The 14,073-nt window shown below is 39.6% G+C and overlaps 1 protein-coding gene across 2 annotated transcripts in view; it reads left to right on the plus strand.

Annotated features, from left to right (window-relative positions):
- The first annotated feature begins 908 nt into the window (after positions 1 to 908).
- Positions 909 to 14,073, plus strand: part of COMMD1 (copper metabolism domain containing 1) — a 186,939-nt gene continuing 173,774 nt past the window's right edge. Inside the window, exon 1 of one of the 2 annotated variants that reach the window (XM_029937449.1) lies at positions 909 to 1,125. In XM_029937449.1, the coding sequence (XP_029793309.1) occupies positions 949 to 1,125 (177 nt within the window). In that variant the 5' untranslated portion in view covers positions 909 to 948. The remainder of the gene's footprint in view (positions 1,126 to 14,073) is intronic. The other variant, XM_029937448.1, reaches the window with a different exon arrangement.

Consider the following 14,073-nt stretch of genomic DNA (forward strand, 5'->3'; position numbering starts at 1 on the left):
AGAACAAGCAGGGAAGGGGGAGAGGGAGAGAGGGAGAGAGAGAGGGACGGAGAGAGGAGGGGGGAGGAAAGGAGAGAATCTTAAGCAGGCACTATGCTCAACATGATGACAGACTTGGGGGCTCAATGCAACAAACCTGGGATCATGACCTGAGCTGAAATCAAGGTTCGGGGTGCTCAAGTGACTGAATCACCCAGGCACCCCTCACTTAACATATTTTTAAGATTCATGCATGTTATAGCATGTCTCAGTACCTCATTCCTTTTCTTTCTCTCTCTTTCTCTTTTTTTCCTCATTCCTTTTCATGTGTGACTAATATATTGAGTTTTTGAAATTATATGGGTAGAAAGTTATATAATCTATGCATTTCATTTCAGGATTGTAAAGGCGTTAACAGAATATTTATTATAAAAAGCATTGGATCAAGCTGCTGATCTAGCTAGAAAGACAAGACACACACACATATATAAAGGCAAGTAACAAACCTAGAAAATACATTATATTATTAGGCGTTAGTTAACTTTTCTTGGCCAAAAGGTGGACAGGTAATGATCAGGCAGAGATTACATCTGAGTTATAGAGCCTGTTCAGATAGGGATTGGCAAGGCCTGGATGAGATGCAGCCATTTGAAAGTTAAACTACCACCTTAGTTCATTGAATAGTTCCCCATCTCAGGTGATCTTTCCTTTCAGTAGGCCTTGGAGTAATGAAGGGAATCGGCGGAGTAAAGTGATTCTTTCAGAACTGAATGGATAGCTCCGTGGTGGCAGCTCAAGGCGAGAGATTTTTGCAGAGCAAATCTGGTAAGCTACCAATACCGACCGCTGGTGGAATTTCGCCCTCATTTGTTCCGCGCTCTTTTGCCCGGGCCATTTCGGCCCATCCCGCGTGCCGTAGTGAGGCTGTGCTCAGCTGTTGAGGGGCGGGGGCGGGGCCCCCAGCTGACCATGGCGGGCGAGCTTGAGGGTTCCAAACCTCTGAGCGGGCTGCTCAGCGGCCTGGCCCAGGAAACTTTCCACGGGCATCAGGGCATCACAGAAGAGCTGCTGCGGAGCCAGCTGTATCCAGAGGTGTCGCTCGAGGAGTTCCGCCCCTTTCTGGCCAAGATGAGAGGGATTCTTAAGGTACCGGTCCTCCCTGCAGTCGCGGCCACGGAGCCCAGTTCCTTCCCCACCGTCCTCAGATTGGTTCCCCAGAAGCTGAAAAGGCTTTCCTTCTGACGCCTCCACTCCGTGGGCTCTACGTTATGTTTTTTCAGATCTGAGGCGCTTGCCCCTTCGCCTCTTCTCACTTTCTTAGGGGTGACCCTTTTCTGCTCAAGCTCCCAGCCTCGCAGCAATATTGACCAACACGCACTGGAGAGGACTCTGGGGTTTTTTCCTCAACTTTTTCTCTGTTGTTGTGTGGGAAGCAATTTCGAGTTGCCTCGGCATATCTATCTGTGCGCCCCGTATTAAAATGAAAAGTTAACTACTAAATCAGCTTCCCCAGGTTGTGGAAGTGGAGAATGTTTAAGTGAGCCACTATATGCTGGGATAGGGGTGGATTAGTTGGAGTGAACCCCTGGGAAGTAGTGTACTGTATGGCTAAGAGAGCACGTTTATCAGCTTGAAATCAAAGTATAAGTCAACGTGTCCTATAGAAATGTAATCAGAGCTAAATATATAATTTAAAAATTTCTAAAAGCCACATTAAAAAAGTAAAAAGAAACTGATGAAATTGATTTTATTTCATTTAGCCCAGTATATACAAAGTATCTTTTTGTGTAATCGACATACAAAATGTTAATATGGTATTTTTTTCACCAACTCTTTGAAATACTAAATGTATTTTACACTGAAAGCACATATCAATTTGTATTACCCGGATTTCTTAAAAAAATAAAAAAATTTAAATGTTTTTAATTTATTTTTGAGAGGCAGAGAGAGCGCGAGCAGGGGAGGGTCAGAGAGAGAGGGAGACACAGACTCTGAAGACAGGTTCCAGGCTCTGAGCTTGCTGTCAGCACAGAGCCTGATGCGGGGCTTGAACCCACAAACGGTGAGATCATGACCTGAGCCGAAGCCAGATGCTTAACCGACTGAGCCACCCAGGCGCCCCTAAAAAAATTTTTTTTTGAATGCTTATTTATTTTTGAGAGTGAGAGACAGAGTTTGAGTGGGGGAGGGGCAGAGAGAGAGGGAGATGGAATCTGAAGCAGGCTCTAGGCTCGGAGCTGTCAGCACAGAGCGTGATGTGGGGCTGGAATTCGAGAACCGCGAGATCATGACCTGAACTGAAGTTGTATGCGCAGTAGACTAAGCCAGCTAGGCTCCCCATATTTTATTTTTTTTAAAGATTTTATTTTAGTTTTAGTTTTTTAAATTTTTAATTAATTTTTTTAATGTTTATTTATTTTTAGATAGAGAGCAGGGACTGGGCAGAGAGAGGAGAGGCAGAATCCCAAGCAGGCTTTGCACCATCAGCGCAGAGCCCAAAGCAGTGCTTGAACCTACAAACTGTGATATCATAACCTGAGCCGAAAAGAGTTGGTTGCTTAACCAACTGAGCCACCCAGGTGTCCCTATTATTATTATTTTTCAAAACATGTATTTATTGTTGAGAGACAGTGAGACAGAGTGCCAGCAGGGGAGGGGCAGAGAGAGAGGGGGACAATCGGAAGCAGGCTCCGGGCTCTGAGCTGCCAGCACAAAGCCTGATGCAGGGCTCAAACCCACAAATTGTGAGATCATGACCTGAGTGGAAGTCTGATGCTTTATCAACTGGGCCACCCAGGTGCCCTAAAGATTTTATTTTTAAGTCATCTCTACACCCAATGTGGGGCTTGAATTCACAAACTTTGAGCTTAAGGGTTGCATGCTCTACCGACTAAGCCAGCCAGACACCCACCCCTATTCTGAGTAATTTTAGTTGATAACATAAACACTAATGAATGTCTTCTGTTTCTATCAAATCTTATTCGTGAGTGGTCGGAAAAGGTTTCCTAGAGAATTTGACTTATGTGGGTTTCTGAGGTGTTTGCTAGGCTTGTAGGGGGAATGAGGATGACAGACTGCAGGCTAAGAAGTAAGAAGAGCAGGTGTGCAGCCAGTGTCTCTGGAACTCCAAACATTGGGAGCCACTACTCTCTAGATGGACAATATTTTGATTCTTTCATTTGATTATGAGATAAAAATTGGAGGATACCCAGAGAAGACATTGCCTAAAAACTCTCTTCCTTGTTTTCATTTAAATATATTGCTGAATAATATCCAGGTATTGCTATTTCTCCTTCCAATCCTCTGTCTGAGGATGGGATACTTCAGTTTTCTGAGTAATTCTGGGCTGAAGAGCTAGCGTGGATCACTTGGCGTAGGGAGTAGAACAGAGGATTTGCCTGTGCTTTGCAACACAGCCTCTGGATTGAGATGCCAGGGAAAAAGCATTTGATTGTTTGACTTAGGACCGAGACTAGATAATACCTAGTTCCAATATTCATTTACTTTCTTAAACAACACTGAGGTTTAAACCTCTCTCTAATTCTTAAGAAAACATAAAAAGCAAACAAGATTTCTATTTTTATTATTTATTTTGTTAAATGATTATTTGTTTTGAGAGAGAGAGAGAGAGAGAGCGAGCAAGCGAGCACAAGTGGGGGAGGGGCAGAGAGAGAGGTAGAGAGAGAATCCCAAGCAGGCTCTGCATTGTCAGCACAAAGCCTGATGTGGGGTTCTGTCTCACGAACCATATGACTTGAGCCGAAATCAAGAGTGGGACGCTTAACCAACTGAACCGTCCAGGCATCCTGCAAACAAGATTTTTAAACAAAAGGCTTTGAACATGTCCTTCTGCAATAAAAGAGAACATACACAAACAATCATGATTCAGGGATACTATAGTATTTGGAAATAGGGGGCCGAGTAAACTACTGTAGACAGAAAGAGGTATTAGTTCTTTGAGACCAGTTTCTTGAGGATGTCATTTTTGCTATTCTCTGTTTTCTTTTAAGTTTTTAAAAATGTTTTTTATTTATTTTTGAGAGAGAGAGAGAGACAGCGTGAGCAGGGGAGGGTCAGAGAGAGAAGGAGTTACAGGATCTGAAGACAGGCTCCTGGCTCTGAGCCAGCGGTCAGCACAGAGCCTGACACGGGGCTTGAACCCCCAAACCGTGAGATCATGACCTGAGCTGAAGCCGGATGCTCAACCAACTGAGCCACCCAGGTGCCCCATTTTTGCTGTTCTTGAAGAAAGTGTAGGATATTTGAACCTGAAATGATGAGGAGCCACATAGGGCATTCTAGGTTAAGAAAATAGCAGGAGTGAGATAGGAGACTGTAGAAGCAGGTTCAAGAAATGGTAAATAGTCCAGTCTGATGATAGCACAGTGGTAGCCAGTATGGAGTACTGGTGGAGGAGCCAAGAAAAAAATGAAGCAACCTTTTATTTCTACTAATCTCAATTCCTGCTCTTAAACAAGGCATTATTTTTTTCCCCACTGTGGTAAAATACTTATAAAATTTATAATCTTAATCATTTTAAAGTGTACAGTTTAGTGGTGTTAAATACATTTATAATGTGCATCCATCGCCACCATCTATATAACTCTTCTCATCTTGTAAAACTGGAAATCTATACCTATTAAACAATAACTCCGCATAACTACCCACCTCCGACAAGTCTCTGGCAACCATCATTCTACTCTCTATTTCTATGATTTTGACTACTCTAAATATCCTGTGTAAATAGAATTATACAGTGTTTTTTTTTTTTGTGGCTGACTTATTTTGCGTAGCATAATGTCATCAAGGTTCATGTTGTTGCATATGTCAGAATTTCCTTCCTTTTAAAGGCTGAATAATATTCCGTTGTGTGTGTATAGCACACTGCTTTATCCATTCATGTCATTGGACACTTTGGGTGCTTCCATATTTTAGCTATTGTGGATTATGCTGCTGTGAACATAGGAGCGCAGATATTTCTTTGAGACCCTGCTTTCAATTCTTAGGGAGATATACCAGGAGGTGGAATTGCTGGATCATATGGTAATTCTATTTGTAATTTTTTGAGAGGAACTGCCATTCTCTTTTTCACAGTGGCTGGACCATTTCACATAACAGTACATAAGAGTTCTGATTTTCAATTTCTTTATATCCTTGCCAACACTTGATAGTTTGTTTTTTTTTGTTTTTTGTTTCGTTTTGTTCTTTTGATACTAGCCATTCTAATGAGTATAAAATGGGCAGGGTATACATTTTTACATACTGATGACAGTAGAAGTCAAAACATTTTTTCTTTTGTCTTTGAGACTCCGTAGAGTCTCAAACACGCAGGCTAGAAGAGCAGAAAGGAAAATACTGAAAAAATGCAGGAGTCTAAGCAAAGAGAAACAAATTGAGGATAAAAGTGAGTAGTATCTCCTCTTATTTGGTGACCATACCTTTCAGTCACCTATAGAGAATTAAGTTCTGTGAAGAAAGTGAAAATGAAGAGGGACAACAGGGGTAGGAGGAAAGAAAGGAAAGGATAACTCCCAGCAGGGAATAGGCAGTGGGTATACGTGTTAGGTATCGCCAGCTGCCTGCATTCATTGTTTCAGATCTCCTGAGCTGCAGTCTTTCCCTTTAACCTTCATATTGTGTGCCCAGATGTAATGCACTGATTGTTGGCATTTGTACTGATTTCTTTTTTTCACTTGGAAGGAGCTTTCCTACATTACTTGGCTGGGACATGGATCCTCTTGAGTATTACCTATTGCTCACAAAAGGGCAAATCTTCCTTCTGCTTGTAGATATATGAAGCTGGCCATTCATTTGCTCTAGCTGCTCCTGCGGAGAGTGAAACCAGTGAATCGAGGGGTGTGTTTAATTAGGGAGATGACATTGTATATAAATACTCTGCCATTTTAGCCTATTTTGGGTGTATATTTATAATTTCAACTTCTTCTAGATATGCATTTGCATATTTTCTATTCTTGTTTCTACTGTTAACCTTGCAGGGATGCTCCTTGTAGTTTAATGGAATTCTAGAGAAATATCTTACTTTACTGAAGCTAGATCACTTTTTGTATACTTATGTTCTGTATTCACGACTGCCCTGTTGGTGATAATTTTATGTTCCCTCGCTGAAATTTCATGTTAAACAAAAAAAATTATTAAAATTTTATTTTAATTCCAATGTGGTTAATATTCAGTGTCACATATTAGTTTCAGGTGTGCAGTATAGTGATTCAGCAATTCCATACATTACCCAGTGCTCGTCTTGACAAGGGCACTCCTTAATCCCCATCACCTATTTTATGCATTCCCTCACCTGCTTCCCTTCTGGTAACCATCAGTTTGTTCTTTATAGTTAAGAGTCTGTTTCTTGGTTCCTCTCTCTCTCTTTCTCTGTCTCTTTTTTCACTCATTTGTTTTGTTAAATTCCACATAGGAGTGAAATCATATGGTGTTTGTCTTTCTCTGCCTGACTTATTTTGCTTAGCATTATGCTCTCTAGCTCCATCCAAACAAAAAACACTCCTATACTACAAAAGTCAAGTTATAGTCAAAAGTTAACTTATCATGGGGTGCCTGGGTGGCTCAGTCGGTTAAGCATCTGCCTTTGGCTCAAGTCATGATCTTGTGGTTCGTGAGTTCGAGCCCCACATTACAGGCTCTGTTGACAGCTCAGAGCCTGGAGTCTGCTTTGGATTCTGTGTTTCCCTCTCTGTATGCCTTCCCCTGCTCATGCTCGCTCACTCACTCGCTCTCACTCTCTCTTGCTCTCTCAATAATAAGTAAACGTTAAAAAAAAGTTAACTAATCCATTTCTCTTTTCTTGTATGATTTGAATTTAAAAGTATGTTTAGAACTTTTTTCTTTTTTCTTTTTATTTTTTTTAAGTAGGCTCTATGCCCAACCTGGGCTTTGAACTTACAGTCGTGAGATCAAGAGTTAGTTAACATGCTCTATTGATTGAGCCAGCTAGGCACACCTGTTTAGATCCTATTTTAGAAGTCTTGAAATGCAAGCAACAGCTTATGGATTGATCTTCCTGTTCCACTCTTAGCCCCTGTAGTCTGTTCTCAGTACAGCAACCAGGGACAGCTGCCAAGGTTTATTGTTTCAGATAAACAAGGTTTATTGAGATGTAATAGACCACTGATCCTTTTAAAACACATATTGTATTTCTTTGGTCTTTGGTTTTCAACCATTCCACATTCATGGCTTCTTATCAAACTTACAATAAAATCCAGTCCTTTTACTGTTGTCCATAAGTCTTTGTGGTCTCTCCCTATCTCTTTCTTTGATCACATTTTCTCCTTTCCAGCTACACTAACCTTCTTGTATTTATGTAAACATGTTAAGTGCTGACTCTTCAGGGCCTTCGCGGTTGTTCCTCTGTATGCCTACAATAATCTTCTGCCAGATAGTTCTATGGATTGTTCATTTGCTTCATTCATTCTCTACTTAAAACTGCTTTTCTGTGGCTTATCCAAAGAGTCTCACCTTTCCTCCTGTACTGTTTTTATCCTACTTTACTTTTCTTCTTACTCAGTACTACTTGAAATTTGTACTTATTAGCTTGTTTATTTGTTGACTTCCCTATTGGAATTAAAGCAGTAAGAGGGCAGGACTTCATTATTTTTACCTTTTTTATTATTACTTTTAATCCTGTTTCTAGCATGTGGGAGTAAAAATCTGTAGGATAAGTGAATGAGTGGACAATACTTAAATATGCAGATTGTGGTTAGGAGGATAAGCCTCAGAGAAACCTACACAATTTCTATGTGGAGAGAACAGGAAGGTATAATAGTCTAAGCCAGGGGTCAGCAAACAATGGCCCATGGGATGAATCTGGCCTGCTGTCATTTTTATTTTTTAAATTTATTTAATTATTTTTATTTTTTAAAGTTTATTTATTTATTTTAAGAGGGAGAGCATGGGAGGGGCAGAGAGAGGGAGAGAGAAGCCCAAGCAGGCTCTGCACTGCCAGCCTGGAGCCCAAAGTGGGGCTTGAGCCCATAACTGTGAGAACATGACCTATGCTAAATTCCAGAGTTGGGGGGTGTCTGGGTGGCTCACTTGGTTGATCGTCCATCTTCAGCTCAGGTCATGATCTCATAGTTCATGGGTTTGAGCCCCGCATCAGGCTCTGTGCTGACTGCTAGCTCAGAGCCTGGAGCCTGTCTTCAGATTCTGTGTCTCTTTCTCTCTCTGCTCTTCCCCTGTTCATGCTCTGTCTCTCAAAAATAAATAAGTGTAAAAAAAAATTAAAAAAAATCCAGAGTTGGATGTTTAACTGATTGAGCCACCCAAGCTCAAAATTTTATTTTTAAGTAATCTTTACACCCAATACTGGGCTCGAACCCACAACCTGAGATCAAGAGTTCTACCAACGGAGCTAGCCAGGTGACCCCGCTGCCATTTTTATAAAGTTTTATTGGAGCATAGTCATATCCTTATTTGTTTACTTTTTGTCTGTAGCAGTTTATATTATTAACAACAACAATTTAGCGGTTGTGACAGAGATGTGGCCTTCAAAACCTAAAATATTTACTATCTGAACCTTTACAGAAAAAAATGTGCTGACTCCTGTCTCAACATCTATTCTTAAACTCCTGTTTTTTTTAACTTATTATTTTTTTTAAGTTAAAAAATTTTTTTATTGTTTTATTTACTTTTGAGAGAAAGAGAGAGACATCTTGAGCAGGGGAGGGTCAGAAAGAGAGAGAGAGAGGGAGACACAGAATCTGAAGACAGGCTCCAGGCTCTGAGCTATCTGTCAGCACAGACCCTGATGCGGGGCTTGAACCCACAAACCGCAAGATCATTACCTGAGCTGAAGCTGGATGCTCAACCAACTAAGCCACCCAGGCGCCCCTATTTTGTTTAATTTTAAAAAATTTTTAAGTAGACTCCATGTCTAGTGTGGGACTTAAGATGAGGCTTGAAATCATGACCCTGAGGTCAAGACCTGAGTTGAGAGCCGGAGTTGGATACTTAACCAACTGAGCCACTCAGGCACCCTTTAAACTCTTATTTAATATTTGGAAACAATATACTATATAAAAATATTTTTTTAATGTTTATTTTTGAGAGACAGAGTGCGAAGAGGGAAGGGGCAGAGAGAGAGGGAGGGAGATGCAGAATCTGAAGCATTCTCCAGGCTCTGAGCTGTCACCACAAAGAGTGACATGGGACTCAAACTCATGAACCACGAGATCATGACCCCAGCTGAAGTCAGATGCTTAATTGACTGAGCCACCCATGTGCCCTGAAACAATATACTATATAAATTATGCTTAGAAGTTGTTTACTTGATAAAAAATCTGAAAGCTGGAAATAGGGACTATTTGGTGTCCTGTCTTCTTGGGGAATTTCACTTCTTGTTCTTTAGGTTCATGAGATCTGTGGTAAATAAGAAATGAGCCTTAATGTTTCCGTGGGACTAAGTGTCTGTTCTTCATAAGACATAGAATTTGAATTTGGATTTTTAAAAATATTCAGATTATGTTAAATTTATGTGTTTATTAATATAAAATAATACAAAATGTAATGTTATAGATCTGCAAATCAAGTAAAAACTATCAACATGGAAACTGGTTTAAACTTATGTAGGAAAGTAACTTATCAATAATATAATATTAAGACTTAAGGGGTGCCTGGGTGGCTCAGTTGGTTAAGCGGCCGACTTCAGCTCAGTTTATGATCTCCTGGTTTGTGAGTTTGAGCCCTGCATCAAGCTCTGTGCTGACAGCTCACAGCCTGGAGCCTGCTTCAGATTCTGTGTCTCCCTCTCTGTCTGCCCCTCTCCCACTCATGCTCTGTTTCTCTCTGTCTCAATAATAAATGAAAACATAAAAAAAAATTAAAAACAAAAAGATTTAAGGGGCACTTGGCTGGTTTAGTTAGAAGAGCATGTGACTTTTGATCCCAGGGTTATAAGTTTGAGCCCCATGTTGGGTGTAGAGGTTACTTAAAAACATGAAATATTTAAGGGATACCTGGCTGGCTCAGTTGGAAGAGCATGTGATTCTTGGTCTTTAGGTTGTGAGTTCGAGCCCCATGTTGGGTACAGAGGTTACTAAAAATAAACAAATAAACTTAAAAAAGATTTATAATAGTAAAAAACTATAAAAATATTTCTGTTTTGTCTTACCTTAAATATTTCTATTTTAAATCCCTGGTTCTGTTTCTCTTCTTGAAGCCATAAGAATTTGTAGTTTGAGAATTAGATTGACTGGAAAGAAAGGACCTGTGGTAATAGAGGATTTGTATATCATGTAATTCAGGCGTATCACCTGAAGAATGCTGGATTTGACTTTTTTGTTTTATAAATATTGAGCTACCTGTGTGTTTTCCTTTACTAATTTTATTATATACATTATTTAGCCTTATTAAAGAAAGTTTAGAAATGTGAGATGTGTAAAAAACATAATGCCATGTGGTGACATAACCACTATTAATGTTGTTGTGCATTTACTTATACCACAACTATTATTAAGCATCTTAGTACGTGCCATGCCCTGTGTTTGGGATACAGCATACAGCAATAAACATCACAGATACAATCTCTGCTCTTGTGGAATACATAATTCCTGAAAAATATAGACATTAAGCCAGTGGTTATCTTTTGAAACAGCAGCCAGAGTGTGCCAACTGATGCTGGTAGTAGGCAGTTTAGAGTGGTTCAAATCCACGCTACAACATGAACAGAGAAAGAAAAGCTGGGAAAGGTCTACTTATTAGATACAATGAACTAAAAGGACAGGACAGAAACAGCGCAAAAGTAATTTACCTCAGGTCCCAAGGTCCGGGGTTTCTCATGAATATGGTTGACTACAATCATGGTATCTTTACTAAATGAGGTTTGGACTGCTTTGGCACCTTATTTTAAGATTCTTGACTTGGTCTTTAAGGCCACATTCGCTGTCAGAACATTACCCGAACAGTCCAATATGCACACTTAGAGTAGCTCCATCTTCTTGCTGGGCTCAGCTTGCTTTTTCTGTCTCTTCTCAGATCTTGGAGCATGTTCTCACGTAGTTCCTTAAGAAAAGGTATATGAGAGGTCAACTTTTTTTTTAATCTTAAAAGACTATTTTTATTCTAGTCTCATACTTAATTGCTAGTGTGGTTGAAAATGCATTTCTAGGTTGTGAAATTGACTCACAGTTTTGAAGTTGTGACCTTCTTCTCTGTAAGCTTTTGAGATTTTCTTTTTATCCTTTATTTCCTTAAGTGTCCTTGGTTTGTGGTTTTCTTTTATTTCATCATTTTGGCCTCTGTGGACCTTTTGTATTTGGAGACTCATGACCTTTACTTCTGGGAAAAGTCGTATTCCTACTTTGATGATTTTTTTTCCCCTCTTTTTTTCTCTATTCTCTTTTTAGCACTCTGATTTCAAATGTTAAGCTTTCTAGACTGAATTCATAATTTTTCTTTTAACTTTCTCTTTTCCATTTCTTTGTTTTTTCTTCTACTTTTTGATCAATTTCCTAAACTGTATCTTTTAGCATTTTAATTGAAATTTTCACTTGATCATGTTTTTAATTTCCAGGAATTTTTTTTGACATGGATAGTATACTACTATGTTTAGTCAATATATGGGAGAAAAAGTTTTTTCTTGATCCTCTTAGGGACCTGGCCATGTCTGAAAATTAAACTGACAAAGACAGATTAACAGGAGAAAAACATACAAATTTATTTCATATAAGTTTTGCGTGACACAGGAGCTTTCATAAGGAAATGAAGATCCAAAGAAAGAGTTAGACCTGAGTATTTTATGCTGGGTTTGGTGAAGAGGGGACAGTCACGAGAGGAGCAGGGGAGTGTGAGGTAATTGTAGTAAACTGGGAGAAACAGCTAGGCCTGTTTGTAGGGTTCTTCTTGGCGTCTCTTTGTTTTTGGAGATGAGGATGCTCCTTCTGGCTGTAGAGAGGGCACCTCTCACATGTCAATTTTCTGACCTGTTTCAGGAAAAGGGAGTGAGGGAGAAGGTCAGAGTGACCCTCCTCTGCCTTTTCTCCAACTACTTCATTTTCAAACAATCTGTATGCCAGCTGTATTTTTGGGTAGCATGCCCTGAATTCCATCACTAATAATCTTTTCTCTTTTTTTAAACACAAGGGGGAGCATACAACACATAATTTTCTTCATTTGAATTAAAAAAAAATTTATGGGGTACCTGAGTGGCTCAGTCTGTTGAGTGTTGACTCTTGATTTTGGCTCAGGTCTAGGGTTGTGGGATTAAGCCCTGGGTCAGGGTCCTTGCTGAGTGTGGGGCCTGCTTAAGATTCTCTCTGTCCCCCTCTGTCCCCCTCCCCTGCTTGCACGTTCTCTCTCAAAAAAGAAAAATTATCATGAGTGATTTTTGTATGGGATTTTTCAGTATTAGGAATTTGGTACACTTGTACACAGCACTAGTGAAAGCTTTTTTTCAGAGGCTTTTAATGAACATTGTATTGCTGAGATGTTTTAGGGTCTGATATAAGTAGAAGATGTTAACTTCTGGCAGAGGGATACCCTACTTAATCTTTTTAATATTCCAGTTGTTTAATGTTTTTCAAACTGTGGTGTGTATTTTTGATTTTTAATATTTGTTTATATTATTTTAATTTTTTAATAATGTTTATTTTTGAGAGACAGAGAGACAGAGCACGAGCAGGGGAGGGGCAGAGAGAGAGAGGGAGTCACAAATTCCAAAGCAGACTCCAGGCACTGAGTTGTCAGCACAGAGCCCGACGCAGGGCTTGAACTCATAAGCTGTGAGATCATGACCTGAGCTGAAGTCAGATGCTTAACCGACTGAGCCACCCAGGTACCCTGTTTATATAATTTTAAAAGCACAATTTAACCCTAGTTTCCAGATAACCTGGAAATTTTTGTGGAAAGTATTTTATAGTAAAAGCTTTTTTTTTTTTTGGTAAAATCCGTAGCTTAAAAGTTCATTTGGTATTGTTTATAAAATGACTTGAGTTGACTGCTCAGTGATAATTTTTAAAAAATGTTTAGTTTTGAGAGAGAATGCATGAGCAGGAGAGGGACAGAGAGAGAGGGGTACACAGAATCCAAAGTGGGTTCTGTGGTGACAACAGTGAGCCTGATGTAGGGCTTGAACTCACAGACTGTGAGATCATAACCTGAGCTGAAGTTGGTCACTTAACTGACTAAGCCACCCAGGTACCCTGATAATTTTTTTTTATCATCAAAGAATGGTATTTCAGCTTCTGGTTTTATTTTTTTTAAGTTTGTTTGTTTTGAGAGAGAGAGTATATAGAGGAGCTGCAGAGAGAGAGAGAAAGAGAGAGAGAGAGAGAGAGAGAGAGAGAGAGAGAGAGAGAGAGAGACAGGGAGACTATCCTGAGAGAGAGAGAGAGAGAGAGAATGTCCTAGGCGGGCTCCATGTCAGCACAGAGCCTGATGATGCAGGGGGACAAACTCACAAACCATGAGATCATGAGATCATGACCTGAGCACCTCTCAGCTTCTGTTTTGAAATTTATCTTGTGGAATGTATCTTGTACCTCATTCTTGTGGGGAAAAAAAACCTAGGATACTTAAAAAAAAAAAACCGTATTTATTTATTTTGTGTGAGAGAGGTAGTAAGTGTGAGCAAGGTAGGGGCAGAGAGAGAGGGAGAGAGAATCCCAAATAGACTCTGAGCTATTAGCACAGAGCCCTGACGTGGGGCTCAATCTCACAAACTGTGAGATCAAGACATGAGCTGAAATCAGGAGTTGGACATTTAACCGCCTGTGCTAGCCAGATGCCCTAAAAAAGCCAGAATGCTTTTTATTTTTATTAAATTTTTTTCAGATCGTTTTATTTTAATTGAAAAAAATTTCAGAATCCTTTAAAATTTTGAGCTTTCTTGTGTTTCAAATAGAGTTTCTGCATTTATTATATAATGTAGAAAGATTTTACTGTATAAGATACTTTTTAATACATTATTGATCTGTCTTTACAGTTGAACAATGTGTAAAGCAGCATCTTTTTGACACTTCAGTGTAAGAATGAGCTTCACCTTTAAACAGTTCAGACAGCAAATACTAAATAATAAATCAACTTGATTATAAATAAGAATGCAAAATATTTGGTCTTGAAATGTGT

The sequence above is a fragment of the Suricata suricatta genome, chromosome 4 (genome assembly GCF_006229205.1).
Source record: "Suricata suricatta isolate VVHF042 chromosome 4, meerkat_22Aug2017_6uvM2_HiC, whole genome shotgun sequence".
In the NCBI taxonomy this organism is placed as follows: domain Eukaryota; kingdom Metazoa; phylum Chordata; class Mammalia; order Carnivora; family Herpestidae; genus Suricata; species Suricata suricatta.